Genomic DNA, 25,768 nt, shown 5'->3' on the forward strand with positions numbered 1-25,768 from the left:
TAAATACAGAAACAACTTTTATCATTTGGGTAGTGGGAAAGTGCTTTTAAAAGAAGATAGAAAATCCAGAAGCTGTTAACGGGAAAGATTGACGTAGTTACAAATTACTAGTATAAGATACCCCAAGAGGCAAATGATTCAAGCAGATGATTCACAGAACTTAATGGAAAGCCTATCAGAGTTAAAAAGGTTTTCACCATCTCTAGCAATCTGGAAAATGCACAATACTGAGTTATCATTTTTTATCCATAGGCTAGCTAGAAATTTAAGTTAGTAATCTCTAATGTTTGGTCAGTTGAAGTATGGAAAGAAATCCACTCTAGACTATTGGCAGCAGTATAAACTAGAATAATCTTTAGGGAAAGTGAGTTGGCTACTTTCTAAAAACTTTTTAATCTACATAGTCTTCAAGTGAGACAATTGCATGTCTAGGAATTTGCCCTATAAATATACAGATACATGTGTGTGTATACATATATATGCATTGGGCACTCATACAGAAATGTCTGTCATACTATTGCTTACATGAATAAAAAATTTAAAAATAAACAATATAATGTCCATTGATAGAGGAATGGGCACTAAATATATAGTCATGCACCACATAACATTTCAGACAACAGAACACATGTGTGATGTGTTCCCATAAGATTATACCACTGTATTTGTACTTTACCTTTTCTTTGTTTAGATACATAGATACTTACCATTGTTTTCCATTTGCCCACAGTATTCAGCACAGTAACATGCTATACAAATTTACAGGAAAGTAGGTGATATCATATAGCCTACTGGTAGTGGGCAGTACCATCAGGGTCTGTGTAAGTACACGCTATGTTCACACAGTAACAAAATCACCTAACAGCACATTTCTCAGAACACATCCCTGTTAAGCAGTGTATGAATGTATGTGTATCCATCCTCATATAAAGTATGAAGTATGTATGTGTAAAGTATGACGTAAGTATACATAAGTGCCTAGGGCAATGATTCTCAGCCAGAGATACTTTTGCCCCCTATACCTCGAGGGACATTTAGCAGTGTCTGGTGAGATTTTTGGTTGTCATAACTGGTGTAAGAAGCATACTTACTGGCATCTAGTGGGTGGAGGCCAGAGAGGCTGATAAACATCCTACCATGAACAGGACAGACAGCCCCCCTCAACAAAAGTTATCTTGCCCAATTTTTCAATAATGCCAATGTTGAAAAACCCTGTCATGGAGAAATCTGGTGAGGCGCTCATCAGCACTTGCCACGGCGAGGTCTTGGGTAGGAGAGACACTCATCAGCAGGTGCCACAGTAGGGTCTCGGGTAGGGTAGGTTTTGAAGAAGGAGAGGAACTGGGACTTTCTTTTAAAACTATATATATTTTTAAATTTTCATGTTTTTAATGAGATTCCATTGCTTACATTGAAAATACAGTAGAATCTACACCGAGCACTTCTTACATTGACCTGATTTTCATAGACCAGATGTACACCACATAATGTATCAGTATAGTAGGTTTACTTCCTTGTGTTGGCCACCTCTGTGTCTTGACCAGTTTGTTACAGTGCTTTGGGTGGTCAGCTTACAGAGGTTCTACTGTATTGTGTTAATGGATCCTGGTTTGGAGTAAGCAGGGATGATTAGTAAATTAAGTTGTTGTTGAGAAGATCATAGAAGTTAAATTGGCAGAGGCAGTTGGACATGACTAGTAAGTGTAAAGGAAGAGGAAATGCAGGTAAGGGTCCAGTGGTATCTGTGTGTCTCATGTAGGAAGGATGAGAAGGTGAGAAAACTAGCCTACCTGGCCTAGAGTTTTGTGTAAAAATTAATGAGTGATTGGAACCAGATGTTGGAATGCCAGTAAGAATTTGAACATAATCAGACGAGAAGGGGCTTATTTATTTATTTTGAGACAGAGTCTCACTATAGAGCACTGTGGTTTCACAGCTCACAGCAACCTTAGACTCTGGGCTTAAGCAATTCTCTTGCCTCAGCCGCCCCCCCCCCCAGTAGCTGGGACTACATGTGCCTGCCATAATGCCCAGCTAAGAAGGGGCCATTTTAAATGTTTGAAAGCATGTACACTGTGATTTTATCCAACAGTTTGTGTCAGAATTACTTTGAGAGCACTACATAAGATTAGTGAAGAGAAAAAAATGGAGTTAGGGAGACAAAGTAAGTAGTAGTAGTTATATTAGTCTAGATGTGTGATAGTTGATGGCCTGGATAAAGATGAAAGCCATGACTTGGAGTGGATAGGACAAATTTGGGAAATATTTAAAAGAATGACCTTTAGAGACCATAAAACTTTTTGTTATCACTACTTTATGATTTCTGAACAGAGACAGTGAAGTAGTTAAGACCTCTATAAGTCAAAAGACTATTTTCTGACTACTAGTGTTATAAAAAATTTGCTTAACCTTTTTAAGTTTAAATTTTCTCATCTAAAAAAGTGAGGGGAATAAATTTACTTCATAAACTTATAGTAAGAATTTACCATGAGGATGTATGCTATATGCATTTGGACATCCCCCCACTTCAACCACCAGGTGGCACTGCATGCCTTGGTCATGAGCTATAATTCTATTGGATGCCTGAGTTGCCTGAGATTCCAAAGGTCCTTCCTTTGGCTCCTCAGCTATAGAATTTTCTTTCTTTCTTTTTTCTTTTTCTTTTTCTTTTCTTTTCTTTTCTTTTCTTTTTTTTTTTTTGTAGCCTTTAATTTAAACAGTAGCACTTTATTAATAACCATTAAATGGAAGAGTAAAGAGGAATTTAGTCCTAATATTGATAATGTTTTAGAGGGGGATGGAGCCTTAGAGATGTGTTGGTCTAGTTACGAGGCTAGCAAACTGTGGACCCTAGTTTGAGCTGTTATTTTTATGGCTCTGGAGCTAAGAATAGTTTTTACATTTTTAAATAGTTATACTTTGAAAGGGGTTATCTAAGTAACTACTGAATATCCCCCACTTTGCCTCTTAGACTATAACTACTACCAGGCACTTTAAGAAAAAACTCCACAAAAGAGCACAGATTAGGCCTCTTTTGATCATCTTGTACATAAAAGTTTGAACAGTTTCTCTTCTAGAAAGATACTGAGTATTTACTTTATCTCCCTAGCTCCATTTTTTTGGCTTCAGTTTAAAATAGCACCATCCTCACTCAGTATCTTTCTAGAAGAGAATTTGTTTAAAATTTTAAGTATAAGATGATCAAAAGAGACCTAATCTGTGCTCTTCAGTGGAGCTTTTAGTTTAGTGTGAGATACAATATAGTTGACTCTTGAACAACAGGAGGTTGGGGGCACTGATCCCTGTTCATAGGTGAAAATCCATGTATAACTTTTGACTCTCCAAAAATGTAACCTCTAATGGCCTGCTGTTGACAGGAAGCCTTACCAGCAATATAAACAGTCGATTATCACATATTTTTTATGTTATGTGTATTCTGTATTCTTACAATAAAGTAAGCTAGAGAAAAGAAAATGTTATTAAGAAGATTGTAAGGAAAAGAAAATAAATTTACGTTAATTAAGGGAGAGTAAATTCTAATAAAAATCTTCATCATCATGGAGTAGGCTGAAGAGGAGGAGGGTTGGTCTTGCTCTCTCAGATGGCAGAGAGGAAGGAGTTGGAAGGGGAGGCAGCAGAGGCAGACGCACTTAGTGTAACTGTTGTTTTTTTTTAAATCCACTTAGAAGTGGGCCGGTGCAGTTCAAACCTATGTTTAAGGGTTCACTGTACTTCCTTTTAGGCAGTAATCATTTGTGATCACACTAAGTGTCAGAAACCTCGAAGTATAAGAAATCAGTTGATATCTTCCTTCTAAATCCTGTGAGTGAGAGATTTGGCTGAAGGGAAAATAGTACTTAGAGATATCTTAAGTTTTTCTAAGCAATAATTTTTGTTCCCATAATACTCTTTTTCCAGGGAACCTGATAATAGAGAAATAAAATCTATAAATATTGTGTGGGTACTATTGGTTTATTTTTTTAAAATTAAAATAAAGCAGCTAGGGAGCTATAGAAAACTACTAGAAAATACTTTTTTGGAAAGGATAGTCCCACATAATCAAACCAAATTGGCATATGGTTATGTAGAATCTAAACAAATTTTAATTGGCAATTTTAGGGCAAATTATCAACATTTTAAAGCAGGGGTCCTAAAACTTTTTAAACAGGGGGCCAGTTCACTGTACCTCAGACCGTTGGAGGGCCGGATTGCGGGCCCCGGGATGAGTTGGCTGCTAAGCAGGACAGGCAGCGGCGGCAAAAACACCCGGTGGGCCAGATAAATGTCCTTGGTGGGCCGCATGGGGCCCGTGGGCCGTAGTTTGAGGACACCTGTTTTAAAGTAATAATTTGAATTCAAGAGATTAAAATAATTTCTTTGACAGAATAGTTTTGGATTCTGCAATTACTTTCTCAAGATAGATACAGCTCTTTCCTCACACGAGACAATTCCTAACGACCAACTGTTTGTCTAAAACAAGTTCCTTCATGATATTTATTGGAAACTGATGATCTGATTTTGGTTAAAGGAAGCATGATAGACTGAGCATAATTGTAGACCTGAGTTGGACACTTAACCCTCCAGATAGGACCTGGGAGCTACCCTTTGGAAAGAACCTAGATAATTGCTTTTATATTTTCATCTCATAGTACATTGGACTTATGTATTATTGTGAGTAGATTTGTCAGACATTCAGACTACTTTGAAAATAATTCAAAAGGAGTTTTTTTATATGCCATAAACCATGAGTTTATCTCAAGCAATAAGGTTATCTCAAACAATAGCTTAAACTTTAAGTTTATCTTAAATGGAGAGTTTGAGGCCCAACATTCCATCTCTCTAATGGTGGACAGTCAACCATTGAGCTCTGAATTTTCCTCAATGTGTAATTTGCCCCTTAGTAAAAACTTGTGTTCAAGAATTGGTCATCCTAGAAAACCTGACATGCCTTTAAACCTTACATGAATAGAGGCTCCATAAACCAACTGAGGCATCCAGGAGGGGTTGTTCTTCTTTTCTTCTTTATTTTAAAAAGATTTATTTCCCATTCTGTTTGAAATCTCATTTACCTACACATGAGACAGTTCAGTTCCCCTTCAACAAAGCACAGAAAGGCCAGTTAGATTAATTTGGGGAGGAAGAGGCAATGGTGAAGACACTAGTAAAAATGATAAATCAACAATCTAATGAATCATCTAAAAGATTTTGAAAAGAGCAAACCAATCTGGAACCCAACAGAAGAAGTGAAATGACCAAGGTCAGACCAGAACTAACAGAAATCAGTAACAAAAGAACTATACAGAACATCAATGAAACAAAAAGCCTGGCTCCCTGGAAAAATAAACAAAACTGACAGACCTTCTGCCAGATCAACCAAAAACAGAAAAGTAAGGACTCCAATAGCTCAATCAGACTTGAAAAAGGAGATATTACAGCTGTTCCCACAGAAATACAAAACATCCCTGCATACTATAAAAACACTTGTGAAGTAGAACTCCCAAACAGACTAAAACAAAACTGAAGAAAGTCCTAGACCAGATAGCTTCACAGATGAACTCTACCAACCCTAAAAAGAGGAAATGTCACCCACACTACGAAATTGCTTTATAACATTGAGAGTGAAGAAGTCCTCCCCAATTCTTTCCACAAAGCCAGCATCACCCTGATACCAAAGCCAGGAAAGGATATAACACAAAGAAAACTGCAGGCCAATAGTCCCCATGAATACAGATGCAAAAACTCTCAACAAAATTCTAACAAAGTGAATTTAACAGCACACCAGAAAACCAATCCACCATGACAAGGTGAGCGACCCACCACATAAACAGAAGCAAGAACAAAGACTGTGTGATCATCTCAGTAGACACAGAGAAAGCAACCTGCAAAGCTCAGCACTGTTTTATGATAAGAACTCTAAACAAAACATCCATAGATGAAATATACCTCAAAGCACAAAAGCCATATATGACAAACCACAGCCAACATCATACAAGTGGACCAGTCCAGTTCAAACCTATGTTGTTCAAGGGTTCACTGTACTTCCTTTTAGGCAGTGATGGAGTGGGGGAAAATTAAAATCCTTCCTACCTAGACTCAGAACCAGATAATGTTGCCTACTCTTATCAACTCCACTCAACACAGTGCTAGAAGTCCCAGCCAGAGCAATCAGACAAAGGAGGGAAACCAGTGGCATCCAAATGGGGACAGAAGATGCCAAACCATCACTCTTTGCTTACAATATGATCTTATATCTAGAAAACCCCAAAGACTGCCATAAGACTCCTAGAATCGACAAATTCAGCAGAGTCTAAGGATACAAAATCAGTGCACACAAATCAATAGCACTCCTACACAGCAGCAACAGTCAAGCTAAGACAAACCAAAGACTCAAACCTTCATAACAGCAACAAAGAAAATAGAACATCCAGGAATATATCCAACCAAAGAGCAAAAGACATCCATAGGGAGAACCATGAGTCACAAAAGAGGAAATGGAGAAGATACCTACAAATGGAAAACCAGCAGAGTCAACACCACCCAAAAGGATCCACAGCCCCAGTGCAGTCCCCACAAAACCACTAACGTCATTCTCACAGATCTAGAACAAATAATTCCATGTTTCACACAGAACCAGAAAAGAGCTCAAAAAATCACAGCAACCCTACACTAAAAGGACCCATGGCTTTGATTGAGGCTGCTCCCTGCCTCCTCCAGCAGCTGCAGGGTGTCATTCACTGGAGTGCCATTTCACTCACCCAGGGACCAAAATTGTTACCAGAAGTTCAGCACTTGATCCCGAAGCCACATCAGAAAAAGAGGGGCAAGCAGTTTGAGGAGAAGGAAAGAGAAGTTTGTTACTTTGCTGGCAAAGGAGGAAAATGGTAGACACTGGTCTCAAATCCAAATTCCTAAGAAATATTAATTTTGAGAAATAAATTATACAAATCAGTGTTATGATTAGCTTATTTTATGGATTTGGTACATTGAGGATTCATTTAAAATTTTAATGTTTTTGTTCCCAATTTAAAAAATAACAACCTCTAGCATTCTTTTTTTTATGGAAAGTCTCTTATCCACTAAACATCATTTGTTGATAATTTCTTTAAGAATCACTCTTTAAAACTCAGTGATTTCTAAGGCCTACAATGTTGCTAAGCAGCTTCCCCATTTGAATGGCACTGAGGAGCCCTGTGTCTGCTCTGGAAGGAAGTTGTGATTGTGATCGGCAATGTCAGTGATGTTTAAGCAGGAATATCAGCGGCTTGTCAGATATGTATGACCTTGTTCTTTTGCCAGTTACCATATTCTGTTCACTGTTTTGCTTCAAAAACTTTTCTTTTTTGAGTGTTAATTTAGCTTCAACTGTCAAATTTTGTTGTGGAGTGGAAAATGAAATTGTACATTCTAGAAACATTCCTAATTGATGCCACTTTCTCTAAATCCTCCTTTGTCTAAAGGGAACGTGTTGAGAATACCAGTCGCCCAGGAGAAATGCAAGTAACCATTCAAAACCTGATGCCAGCAACTGTGTACATCTTTAGAGTTATGGCTCAAAATAAGCATGGCTCCGGAGAGAGTTCAGCTCCGCTACGAGTAGAAACACAGCCTGAGGGTAAGTCTTCCATGCATCTATCAGCCTTACCTAGAGATAGAGCTATCTGTGGGTCTGTCTTATGATAAAGGAGCAGAAGATAGAAGTTCTTCACTTTCAAGGACCTTATGAATTAGGGGAGACAAAAATTAATTTACATCAAATAATAGCAAATTGGCCAGGCATGGTGGCTCATACCTGTAATCGTAGCACTCTGGGAGGCCCTGGCAAGTGAATCACCTGAGCTCAGGAGTTCAAGACCAACCTGAGCAAGAGTGAAAACCTGTCTCTAAAAACTAGCCAGGCATGGTGGAGGGCACCAGTAGTCCCAGCTACTTGGGAGGCTGAGGCAAGAGGATCGCTTGAGCCCAAGAGTTTGAGGTTGCTGTGAGCTATGATGCCATGGCACTCTACTCCGGGTGACAGAGTGAGACTTTGTCTTGGAAAAAAAAAAAATAGCAACTTGAATAAGATAATTTTGATGCTTTTCTACATACTTATATTTTACTGACTATTTAAGGTTTAGCCTAGACACCATCTAGAATCTTCTGATTCTGTCTAATGTATCTTTACAATTCTGAGACACATTATCACTTCCTTTAGTTATGATTATGAATGTATCTTGCTTATTTTACGACAGAGCCTCTATCATCCTGTATTTCCCACACTGTCTCGTGTACTGCCTTGCATATGAAGTAGGTGTTTAATAATTGTCGTCATCTTGATTACCCTCCGTTTATATAATACACTCTTTAGAATCTCTTTGAGGCTTTTATTTTGGACCTGCAGTCTTTTGTGCTGAAAGTATAAATAGTATTACTTTTAATTACATTCCTAAAATCTTCTATAAGGTGAATGTCATACTGGTTTATCACTGTGTTGTATATCTTAAGTTTTGATTATAAACTATAGGCCTAAAATTATGAACAATGAAATATCAATTAATACTTTTCCCACTTGAGGCTTTTTTTCCCTAAACTTTTGTTTTCTTCTAACAGAAGCTGCTGTTTTTCCTCAGAACTTTCTTCAGTCTATTTTACTAGTAATGGCACTAGTTTTTCTATGTTAAGACATTTCTAGTAACAAAGGTATTTTGAGTAAGGAGCATGTGTGGAAGCTACTGACCAAGAAACTAAATAGATTAAATGAGTTTATCAGTGAAACGTTAGAATTAATTTAAGAACTCTACTCTGATGGGCAGAATAAAAAGTCAGAAGCTATGGAACTTCACTCTGTAATACTGTAGAAAATCATTCACTCGTCAAACATTTACTGAGTATCTCCTGTACCAGGTAACATGTGAAGTATTGGAGACCCTGTGAACTAGATAGGATGTCTCCCACTGAGGAACAAGCAGGCAAGGCCAGGAGTGGTGGCTCACATCTGTGATCCCAGCACTTGGAGAGGCTGAGATGGAAGGACTGCTTGAGGTCAGGAGCCTGAGACCAGCTTGGGCAATACAGCAAGACTCTCTATAAAAATGTTTTAAAAACTTAGCCGGGCATGATGGCTATATTCCACCAAGCCTACTTGGGAGACTGAGGCAGGAGAATCGTTTGAGCCCAGGAGCTTGAGATTGCAGTGAGCGATGAGCCTGGGCAATAGTGTAAGACCTTGTCTCTTTAAAAAAAAAAAAAAAATCAGGTATGATAGAGATTGAAAATCAGGAATCAAACCTAGGCATGAACAAGAGGGCTATCAGAAAGTCAGGGGTTTGATTTAAGGAAAGAATGTGTTCTCATTACAAGGAAAAGATGCTGAATTTCACAGTTATCTGTGTTCAGACAATAGGAGAAATATTTCATTAGGCTTCAAGCTCAGTTACACTCCATTAGCTTTTATGTACAGGCATCATTCATGAGAGATACGGGAATGCAGAAGAAGGAAAAATTACTGTGAGAGATAAGCAGATCAAGTGAGGTTCCAAGGAAAAGATGAGACCTGAGGCTGCCCTTGAAGCATTTGACTCAGAGCAAGCGTTCTTAGGGAAGGAATTTGCATGACCCAGATCCCAGAAATAGAATCAGACAGTGCACATGCAAGATGAGTCATGGTGAAAAGGAGGAGAAAGACCACTGGGTTTGGTCCAGAGCAAGGGTTCTGTCCTGAGAACCACTGAACTGGGAGGGCGTTGTCAAGTTTAGAGATGAAAGAAAAGATGTAAGGAAGAGTGGGTTTATTGAGTGTGTACCCTGTGCCAGTTGCTGTGTGAGATAGTTGACATGCGAAGATGAGCACGATTTTTCTGTCTCCCAGGGGTTTACTGTCTGGTGCCAGAGGCAGGCAAGAGCATGAGGTGTTGATATTATGGAAGGTAGGCAGCCTAGTTATTTCTTCAAGGAGTTTGGCTAAAGAAAGTAGTTAAATAAGAATATGAGGAGAAGGGGCATCAGATTCTGGCGAGGGTATTTTAGGGATGGAGAGAGACTGTAACATGTTTTGGCAAAGGAACAGCAGTTAGTGAGAAAGATTTGCATTTCATCTGGAGATATTCAGCTTGTGTGTGGGAGGCATAAATGTTGGAGTCAGCCCTTGGAAAATATTTTACATATTTAGCTTCACAAACCAACTTAAAAATTTTTCCCCACTTATTATGCCACTGTACAACTGAAATGAAGGAATTCATTAGCGCCTTTTTAAGGATCCTATTTGCCTGTGCTCAGCCAATGAATATATTGAAAGTGATTTCAGGAGAATTTAGGGACTGTTGTTTTTCTTCCCCTTTCATAAGTTAGAGGAAACTTTTCCATAGCAGCAGAAGTGCAAGAAATCCCACCTGTCAGGCTGCATAAAATGCCTCTTAACATTAAGTGAATAACAGGATTTCACAGCTAAAGCAAACAGCTATCGGAGTAACCATATTCACTACTTTGGAAGCAAATCTGATCTTCCATACTATGGTGCTATTATTCAAGAAAGCCAGTTTGTTTTACATTTTGTTAGTTTTTTTCCTTTCCCAGCTCTTAAATCTAATGGATGTCTGTCACAGAAACACTACTGCCAGAGAAACTGTTTTCAAATATAGAATGTCTACCAAAGTGCAGGCATAGGCAGCTATCCAGAATCTGTATAACAGACAAAAAGAGTATAGTCAAAGAGTAGGTGTGTGAGTTACTGTAGAAGTTAAAACCAGCTAGGCGGTTGTCCAGGCAGCCCGTGATTCAGTCTTCCAAATCACGTACATCCTGCCATACGGGTATTGGAATAATCTCTTTACTGGTCCTGAGCCTCTGTGTTAGACTCAGAAAGTGTCAACTCTTTCAAAAAATAATTATTATTCCTCTGTCTAGAATCATTCCTTTACTGTTTTCCTTCTGTGCCATGTTCACATGTCCTTTTTAAACACAGATCTGATCACATCACACTCCTGCTTGTAATCTTTTAGTAACTGACTAACATCTCCTAGATAAAATGCAGAGACTCTTCACTACCTGCCTTGCTACGCGTCAGCATTGTCCCCCATATTTACCCTGCATTTCAGCCAGGCTAAGCCACCCCACACTGTCTTTTCATGTATTCTCCTGAGTGAGTCCCTTGACTGGAATAATTTTCCCCTTGGTGTCTGGGAAGAGTATTCATTCTTGATTCAAGAAGTCTTCAGTGCCTTCCCTTCCCTGCCCAGTCCTTCCCAAAGCAGAATTATGTACTTTTGTTTTTTCATTACAGCCATTACCTAAATCTATTCATGCTTTTTATGACTTTTTAAAACTGTTTATATGTCTGACTGCCCTGCTAGACAGGGAGTTTTTGTGGGCAGGAACTCTGCCCATCACTGTATGCTAGTGCCTGCCACAGTATCTATAAATACTCTTCACTGTGTAAAGAGATGGGTCTCTTTTTGTGGTGGTTGCTTTTATGTGCTGCGTAGCCCCACTGCAAAACTAGGCTTTTATAAATCACAAGAAGAGTTATGAGTATGCGTTTTTCCCTTCTATTGAATAAATTAGTGCTACTTCAGAAATAATTTCTGGTTTTGATTTGAATCATAAAAAGGAAAATGTATAGATACATTATCCTAAAACTACTTAATCACATCAATTGTCTTCTTACCTTTTATTATTTTTAAAACATGGCCAATATGACAGTGTTGCCAAGAATGGTTACTGGGGCGTGCAATAAATTTTGTTTATTTCTTGCTCTCTTGAAATTTCTTTTCTAGTTCAGCTCCCTGGCCCAGCACCTAATATTCGAGCATATGCAACTTCACCTACTTCAATCACTGTCACATGGGAAACACCATTGTCTGGCAATGGAGAAATTCAAAATTACAAATTGTACTACATGGAAAAAGGGACTGATAAAGAACAGGTATGAAATAAAACAGTTTTTCAAACCATTGATTGGAATAATAGAGTTGAAATATATCTCCAAAACCCAATAGATAGTTGACTGGAAATCTGAAGGGGAAAGAAGATTGTATACTGGAAATAAAAAGTTAGATTCTATTTCCTTATATCAAGATTGATTCTGTAGTTTTTATCAGCAAGGATCAGTAAACATTAAGCAATATGTCTAAGCAAATTGTCACTGTTTATGACTAATTTGCTTAGACTATTAAATAACATCCCATAAGAAGGGCTAAAAATCTGTATTGTGTAGAATATAGAATTTATATAGTTTTTTATTTTGCAGCATTTTTTTTCGCTTGAGTTGCATATATACACAGTATTTTATTTTGTTCAAGGATGTTGATGTTTCAAGTCACTCCTATACCATTAATGGGTTGAAAAAGTATACGGAGTATAGTTTCCGAGTGGTGGCCTACAATAAACACGGCCCTGGAGTCTCCACCCAAGATGTTGCTGTTCAGACACTGTCAGATGGTGAGTCTTCCTGCTTCCTTCTTTGGAACACTGTACCGTGCTTGGTGCTCTTACTGCTATAATTCATGTCAGGAGACTTTCTTTGATCAAGTCACTTCCCATTTCTGTTCTGAGCATGTTTCCTTACATGTAAAATGTACATAGTACCAACTTCATTGGGTTTCTGTAAGACTGAGTGGGAAAGCAGGGACTATAAAGTACCTCACTGAATAGGTTGTCAGTGTTTGTGTTTTCAGCAGAGACTTTTTACAAGGGAATACCATCGTTTGTTCCGAACAGCCATCATTCCAGGGCTGTTGGAAGACTAGCCTTGTTCTACTCAGCAGTCGTATTCCTGTGCCAAATTGATCTTTTTAATTCTCAGTATTTTGAGACAGTTTCAGTTCTTATGTGTGACTGAATTTCTAAACTATTTCATTTCTTATGTGTGACTGAATTTCTAAACTAAATTGTAGGCATGTACTCATGACCCAGAGCAGTGTTATGCAAACTGCACCCTGCCAAAAACATTAAGTAGGTCAAGACAAGTATTTTTTCAAAAAATACTTCTAGAATAGAAAAGCGTGTTGTACTTAGTGAGGATGTGTTTGTTTCATGAAACTCAGCTAAATACAGCATTTTATAAAAATGTCTGTTTTTTTTTAAAAGTGTGTGTGTATATGTGTATATACATCCCTCACACATAGTATGTATAAACATGCATACTTTAGAAGCTATAGTTCAACTTTCTGAAGCAAATTGTCAAGCAAACATCCCCAGTAAAGGAACAATGCAGCACATGGAGAAACACACATCTCCTCTGCTGCATCCCTGCCAAAAATATTTAACTTGGATCTGATCATGATGAAACAACCAGGCATAGCCAAACTGAGGGAAGTCCCCTAAAAACCTAAAAAACATCTTTTAACTGACCTGAGTTCTTAAAGTATATTAGTTTTATAAAAGAAAAATATAAAGCCTGGGGAATCATTCTAGATGAAAGAAGAGTAAAGATCCCTGAAATAAAACATGTATGATTTTTGACTGGATCTGAAGGTAAATACAGCTATAATAGACACTATTGGTATAATTACTTAATGGTAGATATATATACATATATAATAGTAGATAATATTTGTGTGTTAAATTAAATTTTCTGAATATGATCATTGTGTTGTAGTTTTGCTGGAGAATGTCCTTGTTCTTAGGAGATACATGGCAGTACACACTGAGGTATTTAGGAGCGAAGTATGATGACTGTGGTCATCTCTCAGATGCTTTAGAAACACTATGTAAGTAGACAAATCTGTATGTATTCGTATATAGTGACAGAAATAAAGCAGATGTTCCAGAATATTAACACCTGGTGAATCTAGGAAAAGAATATTGGTGTGTATTGTATTTTTCTTGCTGCTCTTTTTACAGACTCCACATTTTTCATGATAAAAGGTTGGGGAAAACAGACAAGTACAAATTATAAACTTTTATAGTTTGACTAGCCAACTACATAAGCCAGTTGGTTAAAATTTGTAGGAAAAACTGGAGGGCCGGGTGTGGTGGCTCATGCCTGTAATCCCAGCCCTTGGGAGGCCAAGTTGGGTGGATTGCCTAAGCTCATGAGTTCGAGACCAACCTGAGCAAGAGCAAGACCCCATCTCTAAAAAATAGTCAGGTGCTGTGGCAAGGCGCTCATAGTCCCAGCTACATGGGAGGCCGAGGCAAGAGAATTGCTTAAACCCAAGAGTTTGAGGTTGTGAGCTAAGATGCCATGGCACTCTACCTAGGGTGACCAAGTGAGATGCTGTCTCCAAAAATAAAAAGATTTGTAGGAAAAATTGAGGGAAAAAAATGTTTAATGTAGGCTTTTAAATCTACTTATGAACCAGATTTAACTGCTCTCAGTGGTTGACATGTCGGCTACCTGTGGGAATGGGTTGAATCTAAGCATGGTGGTTAAGGGCAGCACTTTGGAGTAAGGCAAATCTTGGCTTCTATGCCAGCTGAAAGACATGCCTGAGACAAGTGTCCCTGAACCTCGTCTATAGTTTTCTCATCTATACAATAGGGATAATAATAGAAACACCTTTGTGAGATTGTGAGGAGTAAGTACCTGGCATGTAGTGAGCACGCAGCAGTCTGCTGTGATGATGATGATGATGAAGGAGAAAGCAGCAGTGACAGCTCTGTTGGGCTCCTCTGCAGTTAAGTCATATGGAGACGACTGGAATCATTCATGTACTTTTTTCAGAATGCAGGTGCTTTGGTCCCCTTCAAACCCTCCCTGCCTGAACCCTGGGGTTGAGGCTTGAAGCACTTTGCTAGGCAGGAGTTGTGACCATGAGCAAGACACATTCTCTGCCTTCTAGAAACTTTAGCTTAGCGGGCACTTAGTCACCAAATGTTAGAGAAAGGAAGAGAAGTTTCTATGGGCAGATGAAGAGAGAAGGGCTAGAGTCAGCATTTTGTGAGTGGAGAGAAAACAAATCAGGTCTACTTAAGTTTTCTTTGCTGCTGTCATCACTACAAAGGGAGGTGTTGGAAGGTGGATGGGCCACAGTACACTTGTGAGGGGACCAGCTTATGTTCTGATTTGTGAGGAACTAAAGTTAGTAGCTATTTGTTTAACCAACACCCCAGCTTCTCATACCTAAATGAGTATTCCTTGATACATAGTTGCCTCAGAAAGCCTGATGGTTCACTTTACTGAAACAGTCATTGCATAGATATTTCTTTGTTCTACTGTTCTACTTGGGAACTGCCTTCAAAACCAGTTTAGGACCCCCACAAGAAAGCCAGGCTCACTGATTTGTGTACATCTCATTGTGATCCATAATGTCATTACCCAGTTTAGTCACTTGACATATTCATTAGACCTAGTTCCCAAAAATGTGTAGGTCTTTCCCCAGAATATTCAAAAGGGGGCTAGGTGTGGTGGCCCATGCCATCTCAACACCCTGGGAGCTGAGGCAGGTGGATAGTCTGAACTTAGGAATTTGAGACAAGCCTGAAACAGAGCAAGACCCTCTCTACTAAAAATAGAAAAACTAGCCAGGCATTGTGCCCAGTGAACTTAGTCACAGCTACTTGGGAAGCTGAGGAAGGATCACTTCAGCCTAGGAGTTTAAGGTTGTTGTGAGCTATGATGCCACAGTGCTCTACCCAGGGCAACAGAAAAAAGTGTCTCAAAAAAAATACATATTCAAAAGAATACATTTAAGATTCTGTGTCTGGGTCTACAAAAGTTTAGTATCTAGAGTAGTTCAGAGCCATTGTACATCCTTAAGATAAGTATCTGGTGTCCCAAGGGTACACCCTGACTTGGATCTGTGTACATACCCATATGCAAGTGTCTTACTTTAAAAACTTAATCGAGTATGGCCACACCTCATCCACATGGTCCTATCAGCATGAGGGCATTGGCAACTAGGTTTAGATCTGGTTAAATAATTGATGTTTGAGATGGGCATTTGTGTAAAGTTCAGCTGGGAACAATCACATGATGGGTAATCCATGGATGATTTAAAAAATTTTTTTTTCCTGTCTAGTTCCCAGTGCTGCTCCTCAGAATCTGTCCTTAGAAGTGAGAAATTCAAAGGTAAAACTTTATAATGCTGCCATTCATTTTTACTGGTGTACTGTTGATCCCCAGAGGGGCTTATGAAGTGGTAGATTCTGTGGGAAAACACCAAAACAAATGGATGTCAATGCTGTGATGATCTGTTTGCTTTTAAAAATAGTAAACCTGTAGAGTAGACCCTAAACCGAAAACGATCATCAACAAGCAAAGAAATAAGACATAGATAATACACTTACCAATAAAACCAGGTTTAGAAATCAACTCCTTTATTCTGTTTAACTTTTTTTCCTTTCTCTGATGCCAAAATGACTTTAGTCTTTCTATAAATAAATTGCTATTTTTATATAAACATGAGATTCTAGATCTTTACCATCTAGAACCTTAGTTGTGGCAGAAAGAAATAAGGTTTTTTTGGGTTTTTTTTATTAGAAATAAGTTGTTTATGATAATAACATGGTCCCTTGGTGCTGTGAGATAAGCCCCATGTAAGTTAAAGCCTGACCGCTGTCCGAGAGTCCTGTCCACTTAAACTGTCCCTCTCGGTCAAATTCATGATGTCTGTCAGGCCGTGTGTGCCTCAGAGGCCCGGAGCCCCTCCTGGACTACATAGACAACTGAGGTAATCATTTCAAGAAGTGTAGGAGTCCTTTTATTCTTCCAACCAGTAATTAATTAATGATCTCCTTTTTGAAGAGTTTTAGATATAAATTATTTAATTTCAACTCCTCTTTAATAGAGATGGGAAAGAGTCTTTATACCTAGCAATAGTTTACTTGCTAATCCATGTGCCTGACCTTATATTTTCCTTCTGAAAACTTTTCTGAGACTTTTGCCCAGTGTCTTCATTCAGGCAAAATACTTAGGAGATCCCAGGTCCAGTACACTGCTCAAATATATAATCTTCCCACTGAGGGTTTTAAAATTAAGAATACATTTGAGTGATTATTAAATAACTTTGTAAAACTCTATCTGGGAACCCTACCATCTTTATGTTCCTTGTCTTTACACAGTGAAATCAAGGTAGTGACACTTAAAAGTAAGGACCAAACTTGTGATACATTCAGTCTTTTCACCATTATCTTATCTTCTCCAGAGCATTATGATTCACTGGCAGCCACCTCCTCCAGCCACACAAAATGGTCAGATAACCGGCTACAGGATACGCTACAGAAAGGCCTCCCGAAAGAGTGATGTCTTTGAAACCTTGGTAACTGGGGCACAGCTGTCTCACCTGGTTGAAGGTAAACGACTTGGCAGATAGGCAAAAGCTAACAGGCAATATCTTTCTCAGACATTGAATTATGCTCATCCACTGACAAGCTGGGGGCTTACCAAACAAATTAAAAATGGTTCAGAAACACCTAGTGGTTCTGTTTACTTCTGATGTGATACATGTTAATGGAAAACATTCTTAAGGTCCTATCACCTCTAAGTGGTGAGATTTTGTGTTTGATTTTTATTTCTTTTTTTGTGTTTTCTATATTCTCCACATTTTCTTTTTTAAGTGTATGTATTGCTTTTTTGTTAACTGAAAAAAGGTAAAACAAAGCTGTATAAGCAAAGAAATTACTCCATTCCATTTAGTTGGTAACAGAGGTCTAGAAAATGATTTCTATGATAGACACTGTTTGTCTGTCTGTGGCCTGAAACAGTGTTCATGAATAGACACAGCAATGTGATAATCACACTTGCTACTATGAATACTACAAAGTTTTAGAAAATTATGTCAGAAGTAGCTCCTTTTTTATGGTTTTCCCTTTGTGTGCAACAGAACAAGTAGCATACCTGGTTTAAAAAGGAAAAAGGCTTTTGTGCCCTTTCTCTCCTCCCCCTAAGTACTGCTCCACTCCATCATGCTCACTCCAAGCTTCAGGCTCCCTTCAGCCACCATCATGATTATCTACCAGGACCTCATCAGCCATGAGAAGATGTTGTCTCACATTTATAAGATCTAAAGGATAGTAGATGTGCTGTGCCTAGAGGTGGATGGGAAGCTGTTCAGTAGGACAGAGGGTAACATTGACGGACATGCTTACTGGTGAAAATGCTTCTGCTGAAGACCCCACAGGGTGAAGATACTGAGAGCACAGTAATCATGGGTGTTGATGTTGTCAGGAACCATCACTGGCAGGAAACCAGCTTCACAAAAGAAGCCAACAAGAAGTACATCAAAGATTATATGAAGTTAGTCAAAGGCAAACTGGAAGAACAGAGACCAGACAGACCTTTTATAATGGGCTGCAGAACAAATCAAACACATTGTGTTGATTTCAAAAGCTACTGGTTCTTTATTGGTAAAAACACAAATCCAGGTGGAATGGTTCCCTCCTGGGCTACTGTGGATGTGGTGAGACCCCCATATAGGATTTTCTTTAAGGATGGTAAAAATGGAAAAATGTTAACAGACTTGTCAGTTACTTTGTATCTGTCACCTCTCGTCATAGCTGAGTGCTACTTGTCACCCACACTTAAGATATACTATAACCTAAGACAAATGGGACTGATACTATCTTGAGCTCTTTGTTTATTTTGACTGTGATTTATTTGGAGTGGAGGCACTGTTTTTAAGGAAAAAGCATGTCACGTAGGTTGTCTAAAAATAACATTCTTCTTAGTTTAATACATGTTCAAACTAAATCTATGCTAGAGTGTTCCTGGCAAAGCTAGAGACTGGTTGTAGGCCACACTAGAAAGCATAAGACTGTCACCAGATAAATTCTACAATGGACCTACTTCTAGGCCTAGAATAAATCTAAATTACAGTAAAGGGAAAGACCACGGTCACAACAGTGCCACCACTTGAAGTGGAGCCTTAACACATTTCATCACCTGCAAGGGTAGCAGTAACTCTGGAAGAAATTACCAAGAGAATAAAAAGAGACTAATCCAACATGGTGCCCATAGCTCAGTGGTTAGACTGCTGGCCACATACACCGGGGCTGGCGGATTTGAACCCATCCAGGGCCTGCTAAACAGCAATGACAACTGCAAGAACAAAATAGCCAGGCATTGTGGTGGGGTCCTGTAATCCCAACTACTCGTGAGGCTGAGGCAAGAGAATCATTTAAGCCCAAGAATTTGAGGTTGATGTGAGCTATGATGCCATAGCACTCTACCAAAGGTGACCAAGTAAGATTCTGTCTCAAAACAAACAAACAAAAAAGACTAATCCAGTTGGGGGGGGGGGGAATACCTGTCTAATGTGGATTCATTGTGTAAATCACAGAAAACCACCCTCTTTATTCCTCAGGTGGGGGAAGTAGAGTTGACTAAGCAAGGGCAAAGCTCCTTTGCAGGAGAAGCATGGTAGGTGTGTGATGAGCTTTTCACCCTGTGAATGTTGAGACCATGCTTAAAAGGATCGAGACTGATGCCCCTAAGCTGTCCTTATTCTATGGAGTTTGCGCAGATGTTTAATATAGCTGTGGAATTGACTGCAGTCTGCCCACCCCTTTGTAGTTAAGCAGTGCCGGGACTCTGTCCTCCCCAGCTGTAGGTGCCTCAGCTCTAGCCCTGTCACCCCACCTCTGTCCTGGGACTGTGCATCTTGTGTATTGCCTCAACTTCCTTGGCTTAGCTTTGTCACTCAACAGAGCCCATCTGTTTTGCAAGCAGACAGATGAATTGGAGTCTAGTGTATTTAAACCAACAGCATAAATTATTTGTAGCTATAACACTGCACTAGCGGGGCATGTTTAATTGCAGAATAAAAACTGACTCAGATGACTTTTGCTAGGAAACCCAAAAAGCAGAGCTGGTAGAAGAGAACTTTAAGAATTGTCATTGTTATCTAAGCTCAAGAATTAATTTCATCACCCTTTGGAAACACTTAACTTTCCTGCATTTCTTTCTTCCTTGGTAGACATTAAAAAGATAAGAGAAGTTTGGCATCAGCCACTTTCCCATGCCCCTAGGGACCAGGTCCTTGAGGGAAGCAAACTCGGGTCAAAAGTGTAATGCTTTCCCTTCTTTAAAGAATAAGTTTCTAAAAAATTGAGAGAGCCACTAATGGTACATAACTGCCCTTGTAATCAGCAAGCTCCTCACTCCTCATCTCACAGGTGGGATTAAGTTCTTTCAAAATAGGAAAAGATGAATATGGGGCTGAAGGGCATCTTTCAGCCTTCCAGCTTCTTCACGGGAACCCCACTTCCCTCAGCCGCAGTCAGTAGACTTGTCTGCAGTAGGTGTTGCCAGGAAATATCACTAAGGGAATGTTGATCACAGATGTCCTCAACAGTCAGCTTCTGATTGTGCTCCAAATTCAGATAAATATTAGATTATTAAATGTGAAATGTCCGATTTTGAATCAAAAGTTTAGTTTATTATAACAAGTGGTACAGTTAATCGCAGTAAGTGCCCAAACTGTCGATGCAGTTTGCCTTCTTAGCAGTAGCTTGTGTGTACCAAGAGTGAAGAAGCTGGAGAGCGTGTGGCAGTAAAATCACAAAAGGTGTTTTCCATGGCTTGTGAATTGAATATTTTTTCTTTCACGAAGTGGTGTAAAGCCTGGAAGAAGTAGTTCTCTGCTGGTGCAAGGCCTGGTGAATATGCTGGATGACAGAGTTTCCAAGTCCAGCTTCTGTAGTGTGAGCAGCCTTGTTCCTGCAACAGCATTGTCTTACAAGAGGTTTGACCTGTCTCTCTTGACCAGTCTCAGCTGCTTAATCATAAGCATCCTCATCTTTTCACTGAATTGGTTGCAGTGAACATCCACTAAAATCGACTGACCAGGTTTCATAGAGCTGCAGTGGACGATACTAGTGCTGGACCACCAAACAGACACCAGTAGCTTTTTTTTTGATGAGTATTTGGTTTTGGACTGTGTTCTGACAGTTCATCTTTATCCAGCCATTGTGCTGAACCTTTGCGATTGTCAAAAAGAATCCATTTTTCATCACATGGTGCAGAAATGGTTCACCTTTGTGTTGTGACAGCAAAGAAAAGCAAGCCTTGAGATGGTGTCTCTTCCGACACTCCATTAATTCATGTGGACCCCATCTATCCAGCTTCTTACCCTGCTGATTTGTTTCAGATGGTCCAATATCATTCTAATAACGTCAAAACTTGCTGCTGATTCATATGCAAGTTGAGATGGATTCCCTTCCACTACAGCTTTCAGCTCATCATTATCCACCTTGGTCTTAGATCACCCGTGTGGATCATTTTGAAGTTTAAAATCACCAGAATGGAACTTCTCAAACCACTGATGTCCTGTGCGTTCATTACCCATGTCTTCCCAAACACGTAACTTATATTTCAAACTGTCTGCACTGCACTGGTTCCACAATGGAACTCATATTAAAAAATAGCATGAATTTTTAACTTGTCCATGGTTTCACAAAAATTGTTCTAAAAAATATTCAAAGGTAATTTCCAAGTGGCTACTCCAAAAATGTGTGTTTGACAGAAGGAGAATGTACCTTCATAATAAAAGAAATGTCAGAGATATCAACTGTCAAATTTAGTGTTTAAGGAAATCAAACATTTCTTACTTAATAACCTAATAACATTTCCCATCTGAAAGGCTTTTATTTTAAATATTTGATTATAGATAGTTATTATATACTTGGCACTGTTCTTGTCGCTAATCATATAAAAATAGAGTATGGTTTCCCATGAGAAGACTATTTTCTCAATGAAATATTTGATTTTAAGCAAAATATAATTTTTATACTAAAAATGCCTTTATGTTTATCAAGAAAATTCTTGCATTTTAAAATATTTAGATTATTTAATAGATTTGTTGAACTTTTATTAGCAAGTGCTGGTACACAGTATGCAATGGTAAATAAAAATAGAGATCCTTTCTCTCTTGAAGCATTAACTTGAAGCTTGTTTAAGTATTAAGGAACAGTATGGATTACCACGATTCTGTACTAACAGTAAATTATATGCCTGAGTTTGTTTTTTTTTTTTTGAGACAGAGCCTCAAGCTGTCCCCCTGGGTAGAGTGCCGTGGCATTACAGCTCACAGCAACCTCCAACTCCTGGGCTCAAGCGAGTCTCCTGCCTCAGCCTCCCAAGTAGCTGGGACCACAGGCGCCCACCACAACGCCCGGCTATTTTTTGGTTGCAGCCGTCATTGTTGTTTGGCGGGTCCAGGCTGGGGATTCGAACCCGTCGCCTTAGGTGTACGTGGCTGGCGCCTTAGCCGGTTGAGCTATAGGCGCCGAGCCATATGCCTGAGTTTTAACCAGAACTAATTGTTATTAGTAGCACTTAAATGTTGCCATATCTTTACAATGCATATTGTCTGCCTTAGTTTAGTCTGTGAACTCTTTAGGTTACTCAGAAGGAGAGGAACTCTCGGCCTCTTTACACACGCCTCTTTCTTGCTTACTCACCTGATCTCTCACTTGTGCTTTCTACCCTCAGAGGGCAGGGAATGGAATCTACTGGTTGGATTCTTTCAGGATCTTGATTGAGCCACGTTTGCTAGTAGTCCCAGTTACTGTCTGTTAAACACACATGCAGCCCACTCTAGCACTTTCTGGTTTATTGTGTGCAAAGATGAGGCAAGATGGTAAACTGACTTGGGCCCAGGCATTTTGATCATCTTCTGTCTCGCTACCTTGTGGGCAGAGTCAAGATGGGCCTGTGAAGAACAAAATCTCCCTTCTCTCCGCCACCACCATGTGACAGGATTGGGTAACTGAGCTAGGGTTTATCTTGCTTCCTGGCCAAGTTACATTCTCAGTATCATTTTGATTGGCATTTCTATCCTTTACTGCTCAACAAAGATCCCAGTATTTGGATGTGGGGAAATAGGATAATTTTCATAACCCTTACATGCCCTACGACAGTATCTCATATTTAAGTGCTCTAAAAATGTATGCATGCATATATGAGCACTGACCATGTTATTAATTACTGCCTTGTTTTGTAGGTTAGACTTTTGTATGTGGGTCTTTGTTACCTTTGATACATTGGTAAATCATGTAGTTTTTTAGCTGGTTGTAAATAAAAAGTTGCATAACAGAAAGGTTTGAGTTTTTTCCCTCTTTTATTTGCTATATATAGGTATGGACAATTAGTTGTTAAGGAATAGATTTCCACATCCTATTTGGTGCTTAAAATTTTTCTGCTCTGGTTACGAGGTAGCTCAGACAACAGAGGTAACCTGATAGGAGTTAAGTCTTTGCGTTCTTTTCTGGGTTTGGTGTCTTCTAGAACCAGTTGACTTTGTTCCTTTGCTATAACTCTTTCATTATCCTTGGCCTGTTTTTGGCCTTAGCTTTCTTTGTAACAAAATGAAGAGATTGCATTAAATGATCTCTGAGGTACCTTTGAGCTCTTAGACAAAAGTCTATAATCTCCTGGGAGCTTTAGTCATTTCTGTTTTCCTCTTGGATTATGTGAGCTTCAGCCTTTACTTTAGAGAGGAAAGCCGATCTGTGTTGTATTTATGTATGCTTGCTGTGCATTAATCTTAACTGGAACTTTATCAAGCTATCTGCTGAGCTGGTGGCTGAGACATTTGCCTTAATGAGAGATTCTTAATCTTGTGTTTTTTCAAAGCTTTTGTTTCAGCTTGTCTTTGTTTGTTACTTGTGTCTCAGGTCTCGATCGGGGGACTGAATATAATTTCCGAGTGACTGCTCTAACAATCAATGGCACAGGCCCTGCAACTGACTGGCTGTCTGCTGAAACTTTCGAAAGTGACTTAGATGGTAAGAACAACAATTGACAGTATAGGCACATGGTAGGTACTAACTGTAGTAAAATGAGTCAAATTGGAAAGCCATGAACTTTTGAACACGTAAGGTTTTATGTGGTTTTTTTTTTCTTTTGCAGTTTTTGGCCGGGGCAAAAGCCCTACTCCTTTCAGCCACAGGCACTGCCCTTTACGTGGTTTTATGTAATTCTAAAAAAAATACCAAAATAGCCTTAAATAAAAGACATGGCAGTGTAAATTTGAGAACTTTAATGATTACACTGCTGTCATTCCTGTAATGCAGCAGGGTCCTGGAATGGATTTTTTGCAGCGCCTTTCAGAGAACTGTACCTTTAAGCAGAACCAGGGCAAATAAAAATGAACAGGTGCGGTAAGTTGGAGTTTTTGCCAGGCCTATTAAGTTGATGGATGATCTACTGAGCTGCATAAATTGTACCTCTATTTCAGTCGCAGTTTCTCTTTTTCCTTAGTCTCATCTGTTTATTCAGCAGGTAACTCTATATGGGTGTGTGTCGTGGCACCGTTATCAGTGACAGGTGCTGGACTCAGGAGACAAGAGACCTGAGTTCTTATTCTAAGTCTCAGTTTACTAATTTTTAAATTAAGGTAGCAGTGTATGCCTTGAAACAATGTATATGAATGACACTATAAATTGCCTCCTTTTCAAGCCTCAGTCTCTCACCACTTGAATCAGTTGTGGCTCTAACATGTCATCATGTTTTCTGACTTATCATTTTACTTAGGTGAGTTAATAATTGGTAACTTTGCTATAACTTGATGCTTGATCACCTGTTGACAGCAGGCTTCTAGTTATTTGGTTTTCTGTCTTTCTCATTCCACCTAGTGGAGTTTGGGAGTGCCATGTGGGACTAAGAGGAATGGCACCTGAAGGGCAGTGTATTTGTTTTTTACCATTGGGCAGAGCTTCTTGGATCTCTTTGTCCACCCTCCCAAATTAATATTGCCGTGTCTTTTATTTAAGGCTATTTTGGTATTTTTTTTAGAATTACATAAAACCATGGACTGTATTGCACTATACATATTAGTTCTCTTTGAACTCTTAGACATAAAAACAATTTAGCACCAAATAGTATGGCAGGAGGCTGAATACCATTGTCCAAGGATGGTGCAGTATTCTAAAGGAAAGTGGATCTCATCTCACTTTTGTACTTTCCTTACAGAAACTCGTGTTCCTGATGTGCCTAGCTCTCTTCACGTCCGCCCACTTGTCACCAGCATCGTAGTAAGCTGGACTCCTCCAGAGAATCAGAACATCGTTGTCAGAGGTTATGCCATTGGTTACGGCATTGGCAGCCCTCATGCCCAGACCATCAAAGTGGACTATAAACAGCGCTATTATACCATTGAAAATCTGGGTATGTTTGCAAAGTGAGGAAATAATTGTGTGTGTGATTTCTTTCTTTTTAGCTTTTTATTGAGTAATAATTTCATTTTTACAGGCAAATTGCAACAATTTGTATAACAAATTCCTATGTAGTCTTCACCTGGATTCCCCAAAGGTTAACATTCAATCATATTTACATTTTTATTTTGTAGAATGTCTCTCAATTTAGTCTTGTCTAATATTTCCTCATTACATTCAGGTTATGCATTTTTGGAAGGAATAGTGTAGACATGTTGGGTTCTTATTGGCACATCATATCAGAAAGCACATTATAGTCCATTGCTAGTGATTTTAAAGTTCTTGGTTCAAATGGCATCTGCCACATTTTCCCACTATAAAATTATTATTTTTCCCTTTGCAATTGGTAAGCACCTTTGGAGATGAGTCTTTGTAAATAGACTATCTTTGACATCTTTCTTCGAGTCCTTTCTTCCTTCTCGACACAATATGATGATCCAGGTTCATCTGGTATTTTCTGAGCCTCAGCCATGCAATCATCAGTTTTTCCAGGGAACCTGGTTTCTTTTATGAAAAATAATTTTAGAAACCAGCACCTGGCCACTATGTGTGCTCACTGTTACTGGTATAGAAAATCCTGAGGAATCTACACAAAGGCTACTAAGGTCACAACATACAAAATCAGAATACAAAAACAACTTTATGTACTAACAGTAAGCAGTTGGAAATTGGAATTAAAATAACAATATCACTTACA

The 25,768-nt window shown here is 39.0% G+C and overlaps 1 protein-coding gene across 1 annotated transcript in view; it reads left to right on the forward strand.

Annotated features, from left to right (window-relative positions):
- The window catches only part of NEO1 (neogenin 1), a 158,705-nt gene that overhangs the window by 94,724 nt on the left and 38,213 nt on the right, over positions 1–25,768 (forward strand). Inside the window, exons 9-15 of the mRNA XM_023510038.1 lie at positions 7,458–7,612; positions 11,751–11,899; positions 12,276–12,414; positions 15,939–15,988; positions 17,064–17,211; positions 23,533–23,643; positions 24,830–25,024. Of these exons, the coding sequence (XP_023365806.1) occupies positions 7,458–7,612; positions 11,751–11,899; positions 12,276–12,414; positions 15,939–15,988; positions 17,064–17,211; positions 23,533–23,643; positions 24,830–25,024 (947 nt within the window). The remainder of the gene's footprint in view (positions 1–7,457; positions 7,613–11,750; positions 11,900–12,275; positions 12,415–15,938; positions 15,989–17,063; positions 17,212–23,532; positions 23,644–24,829; positions 25,025–25,768) is intronic.

This window comes from Otolemur garnettii, unplaced genomic scaffold (genome assembly GCF_000181295.1).
Source record: "Otolemur garnettii isolate 467f Iridium unplaced genomic scaffold, OtoGar3 scaffold00011, whole genome shotgun sequence".
NCBI classification, from domain to species: domain Eukaryota; kingdom Metazoa; phylum Chordata; class Mammalia; order Primates; family Galagidae; genus Otolemur; species Otolemur garnettii.